At 38.7% G+C, this 23,996-nt stretch overlaps 1 protein-coding gene across 2 annotated transcripts in view; it reads left to right on the plus strand.

Moving 5' to 3' along the window:
- The window catches only part of ABCB1 (ATP binding cassette subfamily B member 1), a 106,031-nt gene that overhangs the window by 23,267 nt on the left and 58,768 nt on the right, over positions 1-23,996 (plus strand). The window contains exons 5-8 of one of the 2 annotated variants that reach the window (XM_082662564.1): positions 5,742-5,793; positions 8,642-8,833; positions 9,255-9,426; positions 19,959-20,083. In XM_082662564.1, the coding sequence (XP_082518690.1) occupies positions 5,742-5,793; positions 8,642-8,833; positions 9,255-9,426; positions 19,959-20,083 (541 nt within the window). The remainder of the gene's footprint in view (positions 1-5,741; positions 5,794-8,641; positions 8,834-9,254; positions 9,427-19,958; positions 20,084-23,996) is intronic. The other variant, XM_082662565.1, reaches the window with a different exon arrangement.

The following is a 23,996-nucleotide window of genomic DNA, read 5'->3' on the forward strand; positions in this document are numbered from 1 at the left end:
CTTGTGGTTTCAAACTCTGCCTAAAATTGAAGCAAACGCTAGTACTTTCCACTTGGTCTTTTCTCTGCCTAAGGTGCCATCCTGTAGACTTACGTATTGGTATATCAGGCAGGTCAGCCCCAAGGCACAGCTCTTCAGGCCAGTGTGAAAGCAGCACACATGAGGTGACTCTGGCTCCCAGAGTCACCTCTGTCACGTGCAGTCAGCTCAACCACACTGTCAGGCAAGTGTCAGAGGGATTGATCTAGGCAGAAGGTCCAAATTCCGATTGCTTGTGTGTTTTTTTTTTTAATTGGGGTATAATTGCTTTACTATGTTGTGTTCGTTTCTGCTGTACAGTGCCGTGAATCAGCTCTATGTATACATACGGCCCCTCCCTCTTGCATCTCCCTCCCGTCCCACCCACCTAGGTCGTCACAGAGCACGGAGCTGAGTTTCCTGTGCTTTATAGCATGTTCCTGCTAGCTATCTATTTTACATATGATAGTGTATATATGTCAGTCCTAATCCTCTTGCTTGTGTTTAATGGAGTTTCCTGCACAAGACTGGGAAAACTGGAATCCTAGCATTCTTGAGCTAGAATGGACCTTGAAGACCATTGAAAGCAGTGGTTTACTAATGTCTTTAATCAGGGAGTCCCTGGGTGTAAATTACATCTGTCATGGATGCTTGCCAGGTAAAACAGCAAGTTTGCGGCATGCGGGATCTTTTAGTTGCAGCATGCAGACTTCTTAGTTGCGGCATGTGAACTCTTAGTTGCGGCATGCATGAGGGATCTAGTTCCCCTACCAGGGATCGAACCTGGGCCCCTTGCATTGGGAGCGTGGAGTCTTACCCACTGGGCCACCAAGGAAGTCCCTTACTTGGTTTTAGAAAAGGCTTTCCTTACCCCAGGTAGTAGGGTAGTGGTCTGTTGTATCTCTGTTTAATTCTACAACACATGAGACGCATATACAAAATAAGAGAATGGTTGGTTGGAATATTTTCATAAATGGTCTGCATGTGTGGTAGCTCTGTGAAACCTTTGTACATCTTTGGGACAAGCTTGCGTACAGCAGATAGAGCAGGGTGTGCACCGAGAGTACAAAGATAAATGTACCCTCCTGTTCTCTAGGAGGTCACACCAATGGGAGTGGAAGGAGGAGATGGCTATAAACTATGGTATGTCTATTCTAGTGTTGATTTAGTAAATTGACTTGCGTGTCAGTTACTCTGGAATCTTGTCAGTCACCCTCTTTGGGGGTAAGCCACTTGGAAGGAGGTCATATTGAGCTCATTCATGGAGGAGAGGTCTTTTCCAGGAGCGAGATCGTGGTGAAAGGGTAGAGAGAGGGGAATGAATAAAGGCTTGGAGGAGGAAAGCTGTCATCACTTCTCTACTGCCTCTCGTCTTAGTATGTGAAAAGTAGTTTTTAGTCTAAAAGGGCGGAGCTTAGTCTCATGAAATTTAAGCAAAATATTTTGTCGTGTCCAGTTTCCTCTCTAGTCCCCAAGGGCAAAGGCTTCAGGAACACAACAGTCAAGCAGAGACTTGGGCACTGTTTTCTTTTATGCTGCAGCTTCCCCGACCCCGACCCCGAGATGGTGACTGTGCAATTCCCTGGCTGCTGGGATGAGGTGAAAGGTGTGGGGTTAAAAGTCATCTGGAAAGTCGTTGTGTGACTTATTGTGGTAAGATTACAAAGGGACCAATAGGACATGTGATGGATCCTGGACTTTATCCTTCGTGCAGTGGACTGTCATTGAAGGTTATTAACAGAAGCAACATAATTATATTCTTGTTCCCAAAGATAAAATCTGGTGGCAATATAAAGATCTGATTGGAGTAGAAAGACCAGTTAGGAGGCTTTTGTTAGAGCAGAGGTAAGAGATGACGGAGACCTGAAGCAGAGCACTAGCCATGAGGACGCAGAGCATTTTAGTGGCTTAAGGACAGATGCAGGAGTCACTGAAGCTGCAGAAGTGGTCGAGGTCATCCTGGGAGTGAGCATAAAATTCTGGGAAACACCAGCATGGAGAGAGGAGGGAGAGCATGAGGAACTGGTGAATGAGACCGAGAGAGGGATCAGAGTGGCGGGAGAACCAGGAGAATGAGGTTCTGGTATGTGGGCCTCTCACTGCTGTGGCCTCTCCCGTTGCGGAGCACAGGCTCCGGACGCGCAGTCTCAGCGGCCATGGCTCACGGGCCCAGCCGCTCTGTGGCATGTGGGATCCTCCCGGACCGGGGCTCGAACCCACGTCTGCTGCATCAGCAGGCGGACTCTCAACCACTGCGCCACCAGGGAAGCCCCAACCAAGTATTTTATTAAAATAAAACCTACACTGAAATGTTTGCCTTTTCTTGTTGGGGGAGTGGTGATAAATTAGGAGGTTGGGATTAACATACACGCACTACTGTATGTAAAATAGATAACCAACAAGGACCTACTGTATAGCACAGGGAACTCTTCTCAATATTCTGTAATAACCTATATGGGAAAAGAATCTAAAAGAAGTACATATATATATATATATATATATATATATAAATATAAATATATATATGAATCACTGTGCTGTATACCTGAAACTAATACAACATTGTAAATCAACTATACTTTAATTAAAAAAAAAAGATTTGGTTTTAGGATAAAAAAATTTTGGCTTTTCTCTACTGATCATTTGGCTGATATTGTTATACAGCCCAGAGAGCTTATGGATTTTCTCACTGAAAAATAATAATAATCTTTGGATACTTTTCCAGTATTCTTCTTTATAACGGTTGATCTGGGCAGTAGCCCTTTGAGATCCATACAGGTAAAAAGTTATTGGGCTATATGATCTCTAAAGTCATTTTAGCCTCAAAGTTTTGGTTTTCTGGAAAAAAATGCCTCAAGATAAGAATTTTATGCGAAGCTCATAGAGGAAAGAAAAATCTCTGGGCCAGAGAGCTCTTAATTAATAAAAGTTGATAGGAGGAAAAGAAAAGTTGATTGGAGGGAGTTTAAAGAACATATCTTTATTTCATTCTTTGGTGAGTAGAGATCATCTCTGTCAGAGGACTTGAATGCTCCATTTTTTAATTTACTGGTGCACTTTGACACCACCGAAGCACAAATAAAAGGTACTTGGTGCAAGAGTTGGTTTCTGATGACTGAAATTATTTATATATATATACACACACACACTGAGAGAGAGAGAGAGAATATTGTACACATAAACATAAAGGACTCAGTTTTGACCTTGAACATAATTTTTACTTTCTGAGCTGAATAAATGTGATGGTAGACCTAGAAGCCACCATTGCCAAAGAATGTTTGTTCAAATTCTCCGGGTCCCTTATCTCTAGAATTGAGAAAACTGGTAGTAGCAATGAGTAGAAAACAGATATTTAGTTAGACTTGAAAATTTGTCTTGATTTGGTTGTGATACACACTATTGACATTTCCTGCCTAGATCATCTGCAATGAGAGATCTTCTGAGACTGATGTGGAGAAAAATCCTCACCCAGCTATCAATATTTAATATCCTGTTTTATCTTTGCAAATATGGAGCAGAAGCAATATCATAACTGATTAGAAATTTATCTGTACACTTATTCCAGTTGACATAAAGTGGAAGCTGTCGAGTTTCTCTGCTGCATGTTTTGCTACATCTCTGCATCTCTCTATGACTTCCTACTTTCTCTCTTACTCCTAAATGTAGCCTTCCGTGGGGTGCTGTGCTTGGTTGTCATTTCCTCCCTACCTGCCATCCTGTCCTCACAGGTGAGAAGAGATGGCTTTTTTCTTTCTTGAATTTAGCTATGACCTCTAAGATGTGAGACTCCTACATCTTAAGACCTAACTCTGTCTAGAACTGGAGGGCCACAGTTTGAATACTTACTGGACATCTTCAGTAGAATGTCCCAGGTACCACAGAATAAAGATCTTCAGAACTGAACTAATAATCTGCTCACATCTGCCCAGATCTCATCTTTTTGCTGACTTCTTATGTCCCACCACGACATCACCCTTGTCCCGATGCTTAAACTCAAGGTCTTGGTCTTTTTTTTTAATTGTTACTCTTGCTACTTCTGTTCCATCGGTTGCTAGAGCCTGTAACTTCTCACTCTCTAGATCTTATGGGTACTTTCCTTCTTTCCTATTCTCATTTCCACCCTCTTTCCTTACTTAATTGCAGTAGCTCCATCTGTCAGTCTCCCCTGTTCCAGTTAAACTTACACATTTCTGGTAGCTAAGTCATCCTAGACCAAACCTCTACTCTTGTCCTTTTCTGCTCAAAACCAGGGAATGCTTACTAGTTTTTATACACCATACCTGTGGGGCCTAGATTATCTTTCAACCATATATCCACCTCCTTCCATCCACACAACACACCCACACCCCTGCCAAAGCGGCTTATTCATTCTTCAAACATGTGCTGAACTTTTGTCTATGTTGTTCCCTTTGCCAGAAAAACTTTTCTTCCTCTTTCCCGCACCTGTCAAAATCACACTCATCTGACCCAGGCTGTCTCGCGTTATACTGTAACTTTTGAAATAACTACAAGATTTATAGTGTGCCTCCCTATTGATCCAGCCATCTTGATTATGAAAACTTACCCTGCAAAAATATTCACCGTATTTAATATATATGTACAGGTTTAATGCAGCATTGCTTGTAAAAGTAAGATATTGGAAGCAACTGAAATAGATGCAACTTAGAAAAAATAAAGATATACATATATACACACATAATGACATGGAAAATCAGCCAGAGTGTGGACTGTGATTCTGCCTTTTAACATAAGCATGTATGTGTATATGTGTATGTGTATACTTGCATACAGAAAAGAAAATCTGAAAAAAATTCACCCCAGAATAATGAACAGTGGCTAGTGCGTGCGTGCGTGTGTGTGTGTGTGTGTGTGTGTATTTAGGTGGGGGTGTTAAAGTTTTAATGTACCTTGTCCCAAAATGTTAACATTTGCTAATAATGCATGATGAGCTGACTGGTATTTATGACATTTTTCTTTGTATTTTCTATATATATATATATATTTTAGCAATTCTTTTATTTATATTTATTTATTTAGTTGCGGCTCCCTGGCTCCTTAGTTGCAGCAGGTGGGCTCCTTAGTTGTGGCTCACCAAGCTCCATAGTTGTGGCAGGTGGGCTCCTTAGTTGAGGCTTGCTGGCTCCTTAGTTGTGGCTCACAGGCTCCTTAGCTGTGGCATGTGAACTCTTAGTTGTGGCATGCATGTGGGATCTAGTTCCCTGACCAGGGATTGAACCCGGGCCCCCTGCGTTGGGAGCTCAGAGTCTTAACCGCTGCACCACCAGGGAAGTCCCTGTATTTTATATTTTTAAACTAAAAATAAAAACTGGAGAAATGCTGTGTTCTATTTGAAATACTAAGTGCTTTAGTGTCAAGTCTGCACTGATATTTATCAGGACAAAGCGCCTAGAAAAGATTTTTCTCTATGTCATCTTGCAGTGCTATTGCATAAAATATTTTAATCCAGGGACACTAGTATTTCTGCTGACAGACTCCTCAATCAGTGTGGCTTTCTTCTTGCAAATAAGCTTCAATGAATTAAGTGTGTGTGTTGTTGCACACAGCTGGTAGTAAAAGATTTGAATGGATGCCGTGGTGCTTACACATAATTGAAATTAAATCAGTTTGACCTATTTTTGTGTAAATTGTTAAGTGACACAAGTTTGATTCATTTTTAATGGAAAACAAAGAGATATAACGGTATATGCTTTGTGGTGATCTAGGTTTTCTGGACAGTACGTATTTCGGCGAAAAGCTGGAGGAGGAAATGACCACGTAAGTAGATGTTTTCCTTACTATTGCTAAGCATTTCAGTCTCAGTCCAGTTGTAGCAATGTTTAAAATTTTGCGTTATTATAATAAAGATTCAAAGTTTTGAGGAGAGCAACATCATTGTTTCTAGGAGGATACAAGGTAGGATATTTTTTTTAAAGAAAATAATTTGCGGCATAAGATGTGTAAAGTTAAGGTTAAGCCTGGATTGGACTGATGTATGCATTGGTAAATATAGAATATCATCTACAGGGAAATTAGAGGAGTTCAAAGTGGCCTTATTTAAAATGCAGTTCAATTAGGAATCACATTATTTGCAATGGCTTTGTAATTATTAGTTTGATTCCTGGATATTTTTAGTCGTGATATCATGAGATCAGTCAACAGGATTTTTTTTTTGTAACACAGCATCTAATTCTAATATATGAAACAAGGCGTCCCAGAATAACTATAGTCCTTTTAACCTTAAGTCACCTTGGGGAGGCTTTCATTAATGATTTACTTATCTTGAAGTTTGCTCTTAGAACAGCTTATAAAACATGTCCAAAGGTATTACTTGGTGATTCAGAAGATAATGATTCCACATTATCCTATAAATGGTTCTGTAGATTTGAGGAAAATGGAGATATTTGACCATATTTTGAAAGATGAGAATTACTTCCAAATATTCCTATAGAGAGGCATTTTTAAAATATTGATGAAAAACAATGTCTTGTAATCATTTTATAAATGCTTAAGCACAGGTGTGTTTTGAGTAAACATAGACTGACGGCCTACAATACATTAATTTATTGTCAAAGCATGCATTCTACTTCTTAAATGAGGTTTCTTTTTAACTGTCTCGCTATATCATTAACACTTGGATAATAATTAAATATTGTTATCTATTAACTAAAATTTAGTATTCTAATTACATCTTCCCTGATAAATACATTGTAAATTACCAGGTATAGCTTGGGGAAGATATGTTTACACCAGGTTGCAAACATTGACATCAGCAACTATATGGTTATCACACTGCCATTTTTTAAAATTTAATTTAATTAATTTATTTTTTAACATCTTTATTGGAGTATAATTGCTTTACAGTGGTGTGTTAGTTTCTCCTTTATAACAAAGTGAATCAGTTATACGTATAAATATGTTCCCATATCTCTTCCCTCTTGCGTCTCCCTCCCTCCCACCCTTCCTATCCCACGCCTCTAGGTGGTCACAAAGCAACGAGCCGATATCCCTGTGCTATGCAGCTGCTTCCCTCTAGCTATCTATTTTACGGTTGGTAGTGTATATATGCCCATGCCACTCTCTCACTTCGTCCCAGCTTACCCTTCCCCTTCCCCATGTCCTCAAGTCCGTTCTCTAGTAGGTCTGTGTCTTTATTCCCGTCTTGCCCCTAGGTTCTTCATGACCTTTTTTTCTTTTTTTTCCTTAGATTCCATATATATGTGTTAGCATACGGTATCTGTTTTTCTCTTTCTGACTTACTTCCCTCTGTATGACAGACTAGGTCCATCCACCTCACTACAAATAACTCAATTTCGTTTCTTTTTCACAATGCCATTCTTATAGCTTCTGCATGGTTTATAGAAGCATTTTTCTTTGAGGGTGGCAAGTAGTGAACTTTTAAAAACTTTTAAATCCTGTATTTCATTTTAGCATGTTTGTCTTTACCTAAAATGTAAGTGCTTAGTGAAGCACATGAGTTGCTTGCTTTTTTCAGCATGAAGACTCAGATGAGGAAACACAAATTTAGCATTTCTAGATGGTCAAGGGTCTGGATTTAGAAGATGCTCATGTTCTTTATTTTTAGAATTTAAACTGGAAGGACTGCTACTTGATTCATTAAGCATTTCAGGATAACTTATGATGGCCAGTTGGGCAGATGATATAAAAATACTTTTCATTTTCAATTGTCTCGTGGCATCTAAGCTCTGCCAGATGAATAACCCAAAAGATCAGAGGACCATTTCCATCTCTTGGTTCCACTTTCTGGCAAATTCTGTCACTTGTTTCCACTCTCCAATGTGCAGAAACCACCCCAAGTGCTCATCAGCTGATACGGAGGTAAACCAACGACGCAGGAGGACAGTGGTAGATTACCTGATGCTGTGACGCTTCAAGGCACCACACAAGTCTTTCACAATAACCGGCATTCTCTGGGTGCTAACTCTGTGCTGGGCATGGGCCCAAGTGTATTCATACGTTACTGTGTAAAAGTTTTTTTTTTTTAATGGCCGTGCCTCGCGGCATGCGGGATCTTATTTCCCCAGACAGGGATCGAACCCGCGCCCCCTGCAGTGGAAGCGTGGCGTCTTAACTGCTGGACCTCCAGGGAGGTCCCACTGTGTTATAGTTCTTCTCTCCATTTTACCAATCAGAAAACTGAGGCTTAGAAAGGTTAAGCAAGGCTACACAGCAGTTAAGTGAAGAGCGGTGCTTTGAGCCAAAACAGAAACCACAGTCTTTTTTTTTTTTTTGCGGTACGCGGGCTTCTTACTGTTGTGGCCTCTCCCGTTGCGGAGCACAGGCTCCGGACACGCAGGCTCAGCGGCCATGGCTCATGGGCCCAGCCGCTCCGCGGCACGTGGGATCTTCCCGGACCGGGGCACGAACCCATGTCCCCTGCATCGGCAGGCGGACTCCCAACCACTGTGCCACCAGGGAAGCCCTAGAAACCACACTCTTAAGCATGACACTGTAACAGGGCAGCTGTAGTTGGATGCCGACCAACTCTGCTTGTGAAGGAGGTCAAGATAGACAGACAACCAGAAAAGGCAGGGTGAGTGGTCTGTTGTGGGAAGGTGCATTGATGAGAAAGCAGAGCATGTGCAGTTTTCTTGTCGTTTTCCAGGTACGCCTATTATTACAGTGGAATCGGGGCTGGCGTGCTTGTCGCCGCTTACATCCAGGTTTCATTCTGGTGCCTGGCAGCAGGAAGACAAGTATACAAAATTAGAAAACAGTTTTTTCATGCTGTCATGCGGCAGGAGGTAGGCTGGTTTGACGTGCATGACACTGGGGAGCTTAACACCCGGCTCTCAGAGTAAGTACCTGGGTTTATGTCGAACTCCGATGTGCTTCTGACTCTTACAAAATGAAAGAGAAGTCATCAGATCTGTTAGGAGACATTAGTGCATCACTCAGAAGTAATTATGACACGAAATTCCTTCTGAGCCGCAGTCGTGTCTCACGCATCTTTTCATTCCCAGAACCCTGGCAGGGTATGAGGGGACTTGCATGGCTAGCAATGAATGAGGTGTTGGGCTTGCCAAACTCGAGAAAATCCTCTGGGAGTGTGCATTAGAGCAGCAACATGATGCTTGCTGGGGACGTGACTGTGCAAGATCCTAGATGTAAACTAATTTACCCCACGCTGAAACAAACAAAAAAGCCAGCTAGATTCAGGAGAAAAGTTCTGTGTTCGCAATTCTGATGTTTATTTCTAACACTGTCTCTTCTTTTAGTGACGTCTCCAAAATTAATGAAGGAATTGGTGACAAAATTGGAATATTCTTTCAGTCAATGGCAACATTCTTCACCGGTTTTACAGTAGGATTTACACAAGGTTGGAAGTTAACCCTTGTGATTTTAGCCGTCAGTCCTGTTCTTGGTCTGTCAGCTGCTATCTGGGCAAAGGTAGGTGAATCCTGTGAATCCAGATCTTATCTTATCTTAACTGTCTCCACTCCCGAAACACCCCATAACTCCATGCCTCGGAAGGCTGTTTTTCTCACTTGATGACCCTGACTCTATAGTTGATACTTGGTTTCGAACCTTCTCTTCACTATCAGTGGGAATAAGCAGGTGCAATCTCAGTGAGTCTTATACCTACCAAGGACTCTGTGCTGTCCTTGCCCTGCAGTTATTTGGGGAAGGGATGACAAAGAAAGAAGTAGCTGTCCCATCTCATCCTCTGCATTCATGTGAAAGGCATGCTCAGCTTTTGGCGAGCTGTGTTCCCTGGTAGGCAGTTCCATATTCATAAGTAGAGATTCAGGAAGAGCTTCAAGTTCAGTGAACAACACATAGGTCCCATTCAATAACCATTATTGATTTGAATGTTTTTGTAGATTTTATTTAATTTGGTAATTGATTGAACAGTTTTGTCAGCGTTATAAATGACTGTGTTTATAGATACTTAAATCCCTTGGTGTGAAAACAAGTTTTTAAAAAGAGGTATCTTCTAGTCCCATGTGCATGTCAATCCAAAGTCTACAGTTCTTTCTCCCAGTCACAAAGGCAGAGCAGTACAAACGGCCCTCCCCACCTCCATACACAGGCCTTTCTCTTTCAAGACTGCGTGTGCTGTTCATTTTAAACTGATTTCATGTAAGAGTGGGTGGCAGTGGAGAGATTGGCCCAGTACGTAATTTCTTAGAGAAGAAGAAAAATTAGAGAAAGCATTACACATTTATGTGGCAAAAGGTCATAAAATAACAGAGGCCCAACCAGCCAAGCCTAACACAAAATAAATCAGGCTGTAAGTATTAAGAAATTTAAAAAAACTTAACCCTGTAGGGTGGATATTGTTTTGCTATTGTAAACAATAACTGCTGTGTTTTTAGTATCTACTGTGTCAGGCAAATACATATTTTTCCTTTTTAAAAAACTTATTTTATTGAAGTACAGTTAACTTACAATGTGTTAATTTCTGCTGTACAGCAAAGTGATTCAGTTATACATCTATATACGTTCTTTTTCATATTTTTCATTATGGTTTATCTCAGGATATTGAATATAGTTTCCTGTGTCACACAATAGGACCTTGTTATCCAGATCCCACTTTTTTTTTTTTTTTGCGGTACGCGGGCCTCTCACTGCTGTGTGGCCTCTCCCGTTGTGGAGCACAGGCTCCGGACGCGCAGGCTCAGCGGCCATGGCTCACGGGCCCAGCCGCTCCGCGTCAGGTGGGATCTTCCTGGACCGGGGCACGAACCCGTGTCCCCTGCATCGGCAGGCGGACTCTCAACCACTGCGCCACCAGGGAAGCCCAGATCCCACTTTTTAGGTTAAAAAATCCCAGGGAATTTCAGAGAATAAAATAACAACATATTTTAATTTCCCCCAGAATTAGCAGATGTTATGCCTTTTGCAGTAATTAACTATAATATTTTCTATATATGAAGAAGGAGGTTGTAGAATATTACAGAATATTTTTCCCCTCACTCTATCATATTATCTTTTCTTCTTCCTCAAAGGCATGAAATACATATTTTTCTGAAGTATAGATATTATCTCATTTTATGGAGGAAGAAATTGAAGTTCTGAGAACTCTGTTATTTGTTGCTGAGACTAACACAGTGTTTAAGTGGTGTTCTTGGTGGCTAAATTGTATCTCTGCATTAATCTGTTGAAATATTTGGCAGAAGCTTTTGTGTTAATTGATTTTCTTGTTTACTAGGATATTAAGCAAGTCAGATGGCAGATGCTTCGTATCAGTATTTGTTGAAAAACTGTTTTAAAATATATTCACGCTCTAGTTAAGTTACGGGAGAAAGCAGTAAGTTAATCTCTTAATAAGTAATTGTGCATTGCTTCAGATACTATTTCTTTAATAAATGGAGCCCTAGACTTATTGCTGGAGACCTAAGTTCACTCTGCCATAAGCTTTTGGTATGGTTTCAAACAAATTTCTTAAATTATCTGGTTGTCAACCATATTAAAAAAGAAATGTGGCCCAGTTTAGGAAGCTCCTGTGAGCCTGAGGCTCTCTTCTCTAACCCAGAGGCACCAGTGCAAGAATGTAGAACAGGAAGGGACTTTGTCCCAGCAAGCTTCCTACTCCAGGAAGCCTCTTTTGATCTCTGCATGCAACTCTCTAACCCCACCCAGAGACACTGGGTCAGCTAGAGGGCACAGGGAGGGGAAGCTACCGTATCCTGCCCCTACAAGAGATACCTGGTGGTCTGACCTTAAGAAATCACTTCCACTCCCTCAGGTAGCAGAAGCAGGGGCCCCAGCAACTCTAGATAAACCATGCTGGCAAAAAATAATACCAGAAAGACTCTGAATGTAAAACTGCTATTGGAACCACAGCTCACAAAAGTAGGTCAAGAATTGCATGCTAAACCCAAACAGGGTAACTGCTTGCTAAAATAAAAGATTTATATAGGACTCAGAGTCTCCTAACATAATAGACAGAATGTCCAAGATATAATAAAAAATCACTTTTGTCATACCAAGAAAGAAAATCACAGTTTGAATGAGAAAAAAACAGTTGACTGACCACTCTTGAGATAATTCATGTGTTAGAATTGTTTGGCATGGATTTTGGAGCAGTCATTATAAAAGTGCTTCACTAATCAATTACAAATTCTCCTGAAACAAAAGAAAATAGAAAATAGCAGCAGTGAAAAAGAAGTTATGAAAAAAGGACAGAATGAAATTAGAGATCAGAAAGATACAGCAGCAGAAATAAAAGTCATGATGGATGGGCTTAATCTTGTTAAGTGGAGATGACAGGAGAGAATCAGTATACCTGGAGGTAGAACAATAGAATTTACACACACCCCCACCCCCAAACAGGGAAAATGAAAAGAGCCTCAGGCACCTGTTGGACAATAACAAAAGATAGAATATTTGTTACCGTCAGAGTCCCAAAAGAAAGAAAAGTAAGGCTGATGGAGTATTGGAAGAAATAATTCCTGAAAATTTCCAAGATTTGTGAAAGACAAACGTTTAGGTCCGGGACTTCCCTGGTAGCGCAGTGATTAAGAATCTGCCTGCCAATGCAAGGGACACGGGTTCGATTCCTGGTCAGGGAAGATCCCATGTGCTGCGGAGCAACTAAGCTCATGTGCCACAACTACTGAGCCTGTGCTCTAGAGCCCGCGAGCCACCACTGCTGAAGCCCGTGCACCTAGAGCCTGTGCTCCACAGCAAGAGAAGCCACTGCAATGAGTAGCCTGCGCACCGAAACGAAGAGTAGCCCCTGCTCGAAACAACTAGAGAAAGCCCGCATGCAGCAATGAAGACCCAATGCAGCCAAAAAAAAAAAAAACCAAAAAACCCTTGAGATCCAAGAAGCTAAGCTAACCTCAAACAGGATGAACTCAAAGAAATCCATGATTAAACAAATTGTAATTAAATTACTGAAAACTAAAGACAAAGGAAAAAGTTAAAAACAGCTAAAGAGCAACAACACATTACCTACTAGGGAACACCAATTTGAATGACATTATATTTCTCATCTGAAACTACAAAAGACCAGAAGGAAGTAGCAAAATATTTCTCAAGTTCTTAAAGAAAAGAACTGTCAACTGAATACTTGGTAAAAGTATTTTTCAGGAATGGTGGGGAAATAAAAACATTCTCAGATCATGGAAATATAGAAGAACCTTCCATTAGCATACCTACTATTAAAGACTGGCTAAGTGAAGTTCTTCAAACAGAAGGGAAGTGATATAAGAAATATTGGCGCATCAGGAAGGGAAAAGGAACAATGGAAAGAGCAGAAATTTGGGCTTTTCTTTCTCCAGGAGATTTCTAAATCTTATTTGATGATTGAACCAAAAATTATAAGTGGTAAAATGTTGATTTTTATAAGTCACATATGAACATTATAACATCCAGAACAGCTATTACAAAACCTAAGCAAAAAGATATATTCAAAACCACTATAAATAAATCAAGATGGAATCCTAAAACTTGATCAAGTATCTCTCAGGTAGGCAAGAGAAGCAGAGGAATGAGAAACAGAGGAAATATATAGAAAACAGATAGTAAAATGGTAGACTTAACTGCTCACATATTAATTACCTTAACTGTAAATAGTTAAAATATACAAATCAAAAAAGAAATTGGCAGAGTTGATTTAAAAAACATGACCTACCGAGTATCTGCTGCTTACAAGAAACTTCAAATTCAACAACATAGGTAGAGGGAAGTAACAGGATGGAAAAAGATATACATGAAAACATTACTTTTTTTAGGGAATGGCTATATTAATATCTGATAATATAAACTTCAGAACAAAGAAAATTACTACAAAAAAGAGGAGCATTACATAATGATAATAGGGATCATTCCACCAGGAAGACATAATGATCCGAAATATGTATGCACCAAATAACAAAGCCTCAAATTAAATGAAGTAAAAAGTGAGAACATTGAAGGGAGAAATAGAAAAACCACAATTATTTTATTATCCTTGCTCAGCATTGATAGAATTACTAGACAAAAAATCAGACTGTAGAAGATCTGACCAACACAGTCAACCAATAGGATCTAATTGGTGTTCATAAAACATTGTACCCGACAACAGGATACACATTAAACATTCACCAATATAGTTCATATCCTGGGCCATAAAACAAACCTCAACAAATTTAAAAGAATTGAAACCATCAAAGTGTTTTCTATGACTACAGTGGTATCCCACTAGAAACAAATAACAACACTGAGAAAGTCTCTAAATATTTGGTAATTAAACAATACATGTTAAAATAATCCATGGGTTGTAAAATAAGTTTCAAAGAAAAAAAATATAACCGAATGAAAACAAAGCCATAAAATACCAAAATATTTGGGTGCAGCTAAAGAAGTGTTGAGAGAAATTTATAGCATTAAATATCTACATTAGAAATGAGCAAGGATCTAAAATCAATAATGTAAGTTCCTACCTCAAGAAACTAGAAAAAAGAAGAGCAAAATAAAACCAAAGCAAGCAGAATAAGGAAACAATAAAGGTAAGAGCAGAAATCAGTGAACTTGAAAATAGGAAAGTAATAGAGAAAATCAAGGAAACAGTTCGTTCTTCAAAACAAAATCAATAAAATTAGCAAGACTGACAAAAAGAAGACACAAATCACAATATCGAGATTGAAATATGGAATATTACTACAAATCTCACAGACATTAAAAAGATAAAGGAAATATTACGAAAAACTTTATCCTCACAAATTTGAAAACTTAGAGATCAACTCCTTGATAACTGCAAACTACCAAAATTCAACTAAGATGAAATAGACAATCTTCATAGCCCTATAATCATCAAAGAAATTTATTTTGTAACTTCAGAGCTCCTGAGAAAGAATTCTCCAGGCACGGATGATTTTACTGGAAAAATTTACCAGACATTTAAAGAAGAACTAACACCAATTTTATACAGTCTCCCCCAGAAGAAAGAAGACTTTTACTTCTTTCCCCCCAAAGCAGGAATGCTTCCCAGCTCATTTATGAAACCAGTATTAAGCTGATACCAAAACCAGACAAAGTCAATACAAAAAAAAAAAAAGAAAGAAAATGGCAGATCAGTATCTTTCATGGACTAAGAATAAAAATTCTTCAATAACATATTAGCAAACTAGATTTGGCAATGTATAGAAAGAATAATTTACTATGAGCAGGTGGAATTTGTTTCAGCTATGCAAGGCTGCTTCAACATTTGAAAATCAATCCATGTTATCTACTATATCAATAAGCTAAAGAAGAAAACCTGTGTGATCATATCAGTTGACAGAGAAAAAACATTTGACGGTATCTAACACACATTGATGATGAAAAAAAAACCTCTCAGGAAGTGAAGAAAAGAAAGATATTACCTCAGCTTGATGAAGATCATCTGTGAAAACTCTACAGTTAATATCATGCTTAATGGTGAAAGATTGAATGTTTTCCCCTTAAGACTGGAAATAAGGAAGATAAGGAAGACCATGCTCACCACTGTTTCAACAAAGTACTAGAGCAAGACAAGAACTAGAACAAGTACTAGAACAAGAGAAGAAAAAGAAATAAAAGGCATATAGATGAGAAAGGAAGAAATAAAACTATAGATAATGTAATCTTCTAAGTTGAAAATCTCAAGGAATCTACAATTTCCTAGGACTAACAACTGAGTTTGGAAAGGTCAAAGGATACCAGATCAATTGCATTTCTGCATACTAACAATGAACATGCATAAACCAATATTTAAATGTTAAATTAAAATTAATACCATTTAGTCACTCCAAGTAAAATGAAATGCTTAAGTGTACATTTCACAAAACATATATAGGATCTGTATGCTGAAAATTATTAAATGTGATGAAAGAAATCAAGGCTAAATAAATGGAGAGACATAGTGTGTTCATGGATTAGAAGACTGAACACAGTAAAATGTTGATTTCTTTTTTCAAACTGATCTGTAGGTTTAAGGCATTTCCTATAAAAAATTTCAGAAAGGTTTTTCTGTGGACATAGGTAAGCAAGTTTATTTTAAAATTTATATGGAAAGATACAGGCTCTAGAATAGCTAAAACAATTTTGACAAAGAAGAATAAAGTGAGAGGAATATGTCTACCTGATACTAAAACTTACTATATAGCTATAGTATATTGGTGGAGGGATAGACACATAGATCAATGAAACAATAGAGAACCCAGAAATATACTTACACAAATATGCCCAGCTGATGTTTGATGAAGGTGTGAGAGCAATTCAATGGCAGAAGAATGGTCTTTTCAGCAAATAGTGCTGGAACAATTGGACATCCAGAGGTTAAAGAAAAAAGACCAAAACTTCACACTCTACACAAAAATTAACTAAAAATGGATTGTGGATTTATATGTAAAATGTAAAGCTATAAAACTTTTAGAAAGAAAATAGAAAATCTTTGGGATCTAGGCCTAGGCAAAGAGTTCTTAGATTTGATTACTAAAAGCTTGATCCTTAAAAAGAAATTATAGGGCTTCCCTGGTGGCGCAGTGGTTGAGAGTCTGCCTGCCGATGCAGGGGACACGGGTTTGTGCCCTGGTCGGGGAAGATCCCACGTGCCGCGGAGCGGCTGGGCCCGTGAGCCATGGCCGCTGAGCCTGCGTGTCCGGAGCCTGTGCTCCGCAACGGGAGAGGCCACAACAGTGAGAGGCCTGCGTACTGCCAAAAAAAAGAAAAAGAAATTATAAATTAGACTTTGTCAAAATTCATAACTTTTGCTCTCTGAAAGCCATGTAAAAGGGATGAAAAGACAAGCTACACACTGGGAAAAAAATAATATGAAAATCATATATCTGACAAAGGACTAGTGTCGACTATAATGTAAATATAAAGAATGCTCAAAATTCGATAGTTAAAAAAAAAACCAAATAAACCAATTAGAGAATGGGCAAAGGACATGAACAGACATTCATCAGAGAGGATATACACGTGGCAGTTAAGCACATGAAAGATTGTTTAGCATCATTAGCCATCAGTGAAAAGCAAATTAAACTGCAGTGAGATATCATTATACATCTACCAAAATGGCTAAACTGAAAAAATAGTGAAACACCAAATGCTGCTGAGATGCAGCGAAACAGGATCACTCATAGATTGTTGGTGGGAATGAAAAATGGTACAGCAACCTGAAAAATAGTTTGCAGTTTCTTATAAAACTAAACATGCAGTTACCATACAATCCAGCAAATTGTACTGGGCATTTATCTAAGAGAAAAGAAAATCATGTTCATGTAAAAATCTATAGTCAAATGTTCATAGCAGCTTTATTAGTAATAGCCCCAAACTGAAACCACCCCAGATATTCTTCAATAGGTTAATGGTTAAACAACTGTGGTGCGTCCATACTGTGGGTACTGTCCAGTGATAAAAAGGAAAGAAGTATTGATATACACACACCCACCTGGATGAGTCTCCAGAGATTTGTACTTGGTGAAAAAAGCCAATCCCAAAAGGTCAAATACTTTATGACTCCATTTATATAATATTCTTGAAATGATGAAATTGTAGATAGAGCAAATTAGCAGTTTTCAGGGCTTAGGGATGGTGGGGAGGGGAGAAATGAGGAGTAGGGAAGGAAGTGGCTGTGACTACGAAAAGTAGCACTGAGGGATCCTTGTGATGGAATTGTTCTGTATCATGACTGTAGTCATACGAATCTACATAGGTGATAACATTGCTTGGAACTAAACACACACACATACACACACACACACACACACACGAGTGCATGTAAAACTAGTAAATCTGAATAACGTTGATGGATTGATGTTAAATGTTAAATTTCTGGCTGTGATATTGTTCTGAAGTTTGGAAGGTGTTATTTCGGGAACACTAGATGAAGGGGATATGGGCTCTGACTGTATTGTTTCTTATGACTGCTTTTATGTCTACAATTATCTCAAAATAACAAGTTTAAAAAAAATAAAGCATGTATAAATTATCTCAAACAAAATAAAACAAAAACCTACACTGAGAATTGGAAAAAAGGGACAAAGATGAAGGTCCACACATCTGTGGTGGTCAGAACTATTGCTTCTGACTATATTAGTTTGAACAATATAAAGTGGCCGATATTAGATTTTACCTTACAGGAATAACAATTTCATGTGTCTCGCACTAATACAATTAGGCCTTGTTAAGAAATTAACAGCCTTTGGAATAAGGGATGAGTTAGTGATATTTTATATAGTTTATGTGGGTCATTGTGAAGTATCACCATTCTATTATTTTATATTAGAGGAACAGCAAGTTGGCTTTCCATATCCCTCAGAATATTTTGGAGGTTATTTTCTTTCAGCAGGCATGATATCTTAAAAAACAAAGAACAAAACAAAACACTTAATGAAGATTCTACCATAGTCTTGCCTAATCATATGCTTATAGTTATGGAAGGTTGTAGAGAAGCCAGGTATATTGAATCAATTGGAATGGTACTTGATACTTTAACAATAAATTAAAATAGCATGTTTTGCAGCTCCTAATTCAAAAATATTTCTAGTAATCTTCCTGTTGTCAGCTGCTTCTGGTGTGGTTGATAGTTGTGGGGTGAGGTTTCAAAAGGAGCAGAGAAAAATAGCCAAAGCATATTGTATGCACCTCTTGCATTATGCAGACCTGTTTGTTCAGGAATGACAATGACCTCCCTGACTCAGCCCCAGCGCTGTGAGTGATTCTGGCAAGTGTGCTGGGACAGCCCTAGGCAGGTCACTTTGAGAGGTCAGGGAGGTCTAGTGCATCAGTGGGTTGTTGTTTTGGGTACCAAAGAAGAAGGTACATACAGCACAACATCTGCACATGGAATCTAGTTAATAAATGTTCATTTGCCTTCACCCACCCATTCCTGCATCTATCATAGCTCCTTTTACTTTCACACACAGCAAAGGAAGAGATCCACTATTAAAATCAAAATAATTTTGAGCTTTTTACGACATGAAGAAATAGACTGTTACTACGTACACATACGAGTCCACAAATGCTGTAAATTATTAATTGAAAGAGTGTAATACTGTTTACTCAGAATTTTATTTGAATTGCTTGTGTGTAATATTTAGTTAGGTGGTTGACTAGTCATGTATTCCAGGTTAAAATATTAACCTTAGTCCTTTGCCCATGCCAGTTGATCCAGTTTTTATCACAGGGCCCTCTGGGATCCCAGAGGGGTCCACATGTCAGTGGCTGGTATTAGAGAGATTCACTCCAGTGGCTGTTAATTCATGCTTTGAAGCCTTGAATCCTGGCTATTTCACATATTAGGAAATTACTTGACCTCTTCATCCCTCCATTTCCTCATGTATAGAGTGGGGAAAATAATACCTACTTCACTGTGCAAATGAGAAGAATCAATGAGATCCTGTGTATACAAAGGACCCAGTACTGTTCCTTCCACAGAACAGATGCTCAGGGACCAAACAGAAGGATCGAAGCGCATCCATAAAACAGAGACCTCCCTGGTGGATTAATGTATTGCTCAGAAACATCAGCAAAGAGAGCTCTGCTTCCCCGGCATGTGAAACCTCCTTAAAGCCCTGTCACTACTCAGTACTTGGTCCCCTGCGTTCTTCTGGCCTCCTACCTTGATACTTCTGAGCTAGAGTACAATTAGCAATTGCTGTGTTGAGTACACACCCTATTTCCTTGATATAATGCCCCTTTTGCTATATTGGTTTATGTTAATAGTATACACCTCCTTCTGAGATTTAAAGTCCCAGATTTATTTATTTATATGAGGATCCATGGGGTATAGTGAGAAAATAAAAATTTTAATTTAATTTGTTTTATACCATCTCAGTCCAAAAAGAATTTGAAGTGGCTTATAATATGTACACTAAAAAGTAGGACATGATGACCAAAGATGAATAAAAGATTTATATACAGTAACATACAAGGAACATTTGTGTATATATTTATTTTTTCTTTACAAAAGATACAATTAACTTGTTAAATTTTAAATTATCTGCAATTGTGTTTTTAAACAGATACTATCTTCATTTACTGATAAAGAACTCTTGGCATATGCAAAAGCTGGAGCAGTAGCTGAAGAGGTGTTAGCAGCAATTAGAACTGTGATTGCATTTGGAGGACAAAAGAAAGAACTTGAAAGGTGTGAGTCTCTTTTTTTAAGTTGGTAGAGATGTTAAATTCTGTCATCTTATATGCCCTTCCGGTAGACGGTGATGACTGTTACTCTCTGATATATATGTTTCCTTAAGTAGCTTCATGGATATGTTACAGCATAGTTAATATTCTGGAAAAATTGTAATTCTAATTGTACTCTTCTTATATCTGCTTATTCAAAGCATTTTCTAGAGTCTTCTAGGTCATCAGTGACATAAAATAATTCCTTAAGGCTGAAACATAGTAGTTCTTGATTCTCTAAGAATGAATGAGTATTTTGTGTTAGATCTATGGGGTCATTAAGTCAGAATAATGGTTACCTCTGGGGGAGATGAGTTGGTGATAAGAGAGGGACACAGGGCCGGGGGCATCTGTGGGTCTGATGGTTTGCTCAGTTGTGCACAGTGACCTCAATTGTGCTTACGTGGGTGTTCACTGTATATTCTTTAAACTGTACATATGTGTTTGGAGTACACTTTGTTCATATGATATATTTCATACCCACAAAGATATCCTCTGAGAATAATTTGTGATGGCTATGTACCTACCATAGTTCAAAGGAAAGTAATATCTGTGCTCTATCTCAAATTTTGCTAAGGTTTTTGCTTTTGCCTTAAAATATGTCTGACTAATAAAATGTGAAGTCTTGCTTAATTACCTGGCAAACATCCAGTCAAATGAAGCCCCTCTTTTCTTGATGGTGGAGGCGACAGGTACAAACAACCACAAATGAACAAAATATCGAACATACCAGTTGGGGTAGATAACTATTTGGGGAAATAAAATACTCCATGAGAGTCATAGGGGGGTGTTTACTATTTAGAGAGATTATTCAGCAAAGCCCTTTCTGAATAGTTAATGTTTGAATAGACACGGAATGAAGTTTTTTTTAATAAATTTATTTATTTGATTTTTATTTAGTTTTGACTGCTTTGGGTGTTTGTTGCTTCGCACAGGCTTTCTCTAGTTGCAACGAGCAGGGGCTACTCTTCCTTGCAGTCCGCGGGCTTTTCACTGCGGTGGCTTCTCTTGTTGTGGAGCATGGGCTGTAGGCTCATGGGCTTCAGTAGTTGTGGCTCACGAGCTCTAGAGCGCAGGCTCAGTAGTTGTGTCGCACGGGCTTAGTTGTTCCGCGGCATGTGGGATCTTCCTGGACCAGGTCTCAAACCCATGTGCCCTGTATTGGCAGGTGGATTCTTAACCACTGCACCACCAGGGAAGCCCCAAAATGAGGTTTTAAACTTGGGATTTGTTTCCAGTTTTCCTTAGTGGAAAGGTGGACCAGAAAAAGAATGCATCCACCAGCACAGGGAGACAAACAAGGCCTATCTGCTTCTGCCTAGTTTTTGAGCTGGAGGAAAGCATCTCTCCATAGAAATCAAAGTCTCAGGCCTCACCTTCAGGCGCTGCTGGAGTCTGAATTCATAATACTCTGTGGACTAGGGAGCTATCTCTTCCTAAAACTGAGGATTTCGTGTTAAAAATGAATCCAAGTCCAGTGCTATCACTAGGGTGTTTGGTAGAAGAAATTTTTAAATTGCTGAAAATTAATGAACCAAACAGCCAGATTAAGGACTTAGAAAAAGAACAACAGAGAAAAGGAAGTACAAGAAGGAAATAATAAAGATAAGAGCATAAAAATAATTTAATAGAAAAAAAGATAAAAAAGCAGAGTTGACAAGAATCCATAAACTAACTCTTTGAAAACACAGTTAAACAATGAAGTAGTATTTTGCAAGTTTTAAAAAATTAATTAATTTTATTTTTGGCTGTGTTGGGTCTTCATTGCTGCACGCGGGCTTTCTCTAGTTGCAGTGAGTGGAGGCTACCCTTCTTCATTGTGGTGCAAGGGCTTCTCATTGCAGTGGCTTCTCTTGTTGTGGAACACAGGCTCTAAGCACAAGGGCTTCAGTAGTTGTGGCACGCAGGCTCAGCAGTTGTGGCTCGTGGGCTTTAGAATGCAGGCTCAGTAGTTGTGGCACACGGGCTTAGTTGCTCTGCAGCATGTGGGATCTTCCCGGACCAGGGCTTCAACCGTGTCCCCTGCATTGGCAGGCAGATTCTTAACCACTGTGCCACCAGGGAAGCCCTTTGCGAGTTTAATGAGGAACAAAATAAAAATGAATAAGGAAAGAATTGCTACAGATTTTAAAAAATGTATTTTAAAAATTAGTTTTATACCAATAAATTGTAAAATCCTGATGAAATAGACAATATCCCAGAAAAATATAGGTTAAAATTCTCTTAAGAAGAAAACTTGAGTAGAACTATAATCATTAAAGGAATTGAATCCAGTTTAAAATCTCCATCCCTTGCCTTTACGTATACGTACACACCAAGTAGAAACCACCAGGTCCAGATAATTTTACAGGCAAGATTTTAACAAAACTTCAAGCAAGAGATAACCCCATCTTACACAGATTGCTTCTGAGAATGAAAAATATATATAGAAAGTTGTTAGTTCATTTTAGGAGGCTAGTATAACTTTGACACCATACCAGACAGCAGGTATATGAGAAAGGAAAATTGTAATATAGTTTCACCTAAAACATAGATGCAGAAAATCTAGATAAATTATTAGCTAAATGAATCAATGTGAAAAATATCAGATTTAAAAAAAATCCTGAACCTGGTGGCTTGATCCTATCAATGCAAAGATGATTTAACCTTAGGAAATCTATTAATTAACCACACTAGCAGATTGAAAGAAACATTTTGTTTTGATGGATGAAGAAAAAGCATTAATTGCATATGATTCTTGACAAAAATTTTCTTAATCTGATAAACCAGATACCCACAGGAAACTTTGTATTAAATGGTAAAATGTTAAAAGCATTTCTTTAAAATAATGAATGAAACAAGTATGTCCGCTAGAATCATTTCTATTCAGTGTTGTACTGGTATTACATAATAAAATGAAGGAAAAAATAAGAGTAAGAATAATAAATAAAAATAAAGTGAAAAGCTCTAAGGGCTGGAAAACAAAAAGCAAAACTGTCATTATGTACAGATGATATGATTGTCTACATAGGAATTCCAGTAACAGTATATAGTAAGGTCTGCAGACCAACAGTGTATGTTAAGGTCTCCGGGTACCTGATGACAATTCAGAAAAAAAAATGGCATTACTGTGAACAATTAGAGAATATGTAGTATTTCATCAATTCTGAGATGTACATTTTTCTCTCACAATTCATCATCTCTGAAATTCAGATAAATCCTACAGTCAGAGCCATCTTACAGTTGCTATGGGACTGGATTGAGAACTCAAGTTCTGCGGGAAGGATTTGTGTTTGCTTCTGCCGTTCACTGGGGGCACTATTAACCTGAAACCACTTTTGGGTCCCAGCTGTATATGGAGTGCCCTATTAAACTCCTTTTTTTTTTTCATTTACTTCTCAATGTGTGAGATTTCTTTTTTTCTTTTTAAACATCTTTATAGGAGTATAATTGCTTTACAATGTTGTGTTAGTTTCTGCTGTATAACAAAGTGAATCTGCTATATGCATATGTATATCTCCGTATCACCTCTCTCTTGCATCTCCCTCCCACCCTCCTTATCCCACGCCTCCAGGTGATCGCAAAGCACTGAGCTGATCTCCCTGTGTTTTGTAGCTGCTTCCCACTAGCTAGCTATTTTACATTTGGTAGTGCATATCTGTCAGTGCTACTCTTTACGTTGTCCCAGCTTACCCTTCCCCCTCCCCCATGTCCTCAAGTCCATTCTCTATGTCTACGTCTTTATTCCGGTCCTGCCCCTAGGTTCATCAGAACCAATTTTTTTCTTTAGATTCCATATATATGTGTTAGCCTGCAGTATTTGTTTTTCTCTTTCTGACTTACTTCACTCTGTATGACACACTCTAGGTCCATCCACCTCACTACAAATGACTCAATTT

Source organism: Grampus griseus (genome assembly GCF_964374135.1).
Source record: "Grampus griseus genome assembly, chromosome: 9".
In the NCBI taxonomy this organism is placed as follows: Eukaryota; Metazoa; Chordata; class Mammalia; order Artiodactyla; family Delphinidae; genus Grampus; species Grampus griseus.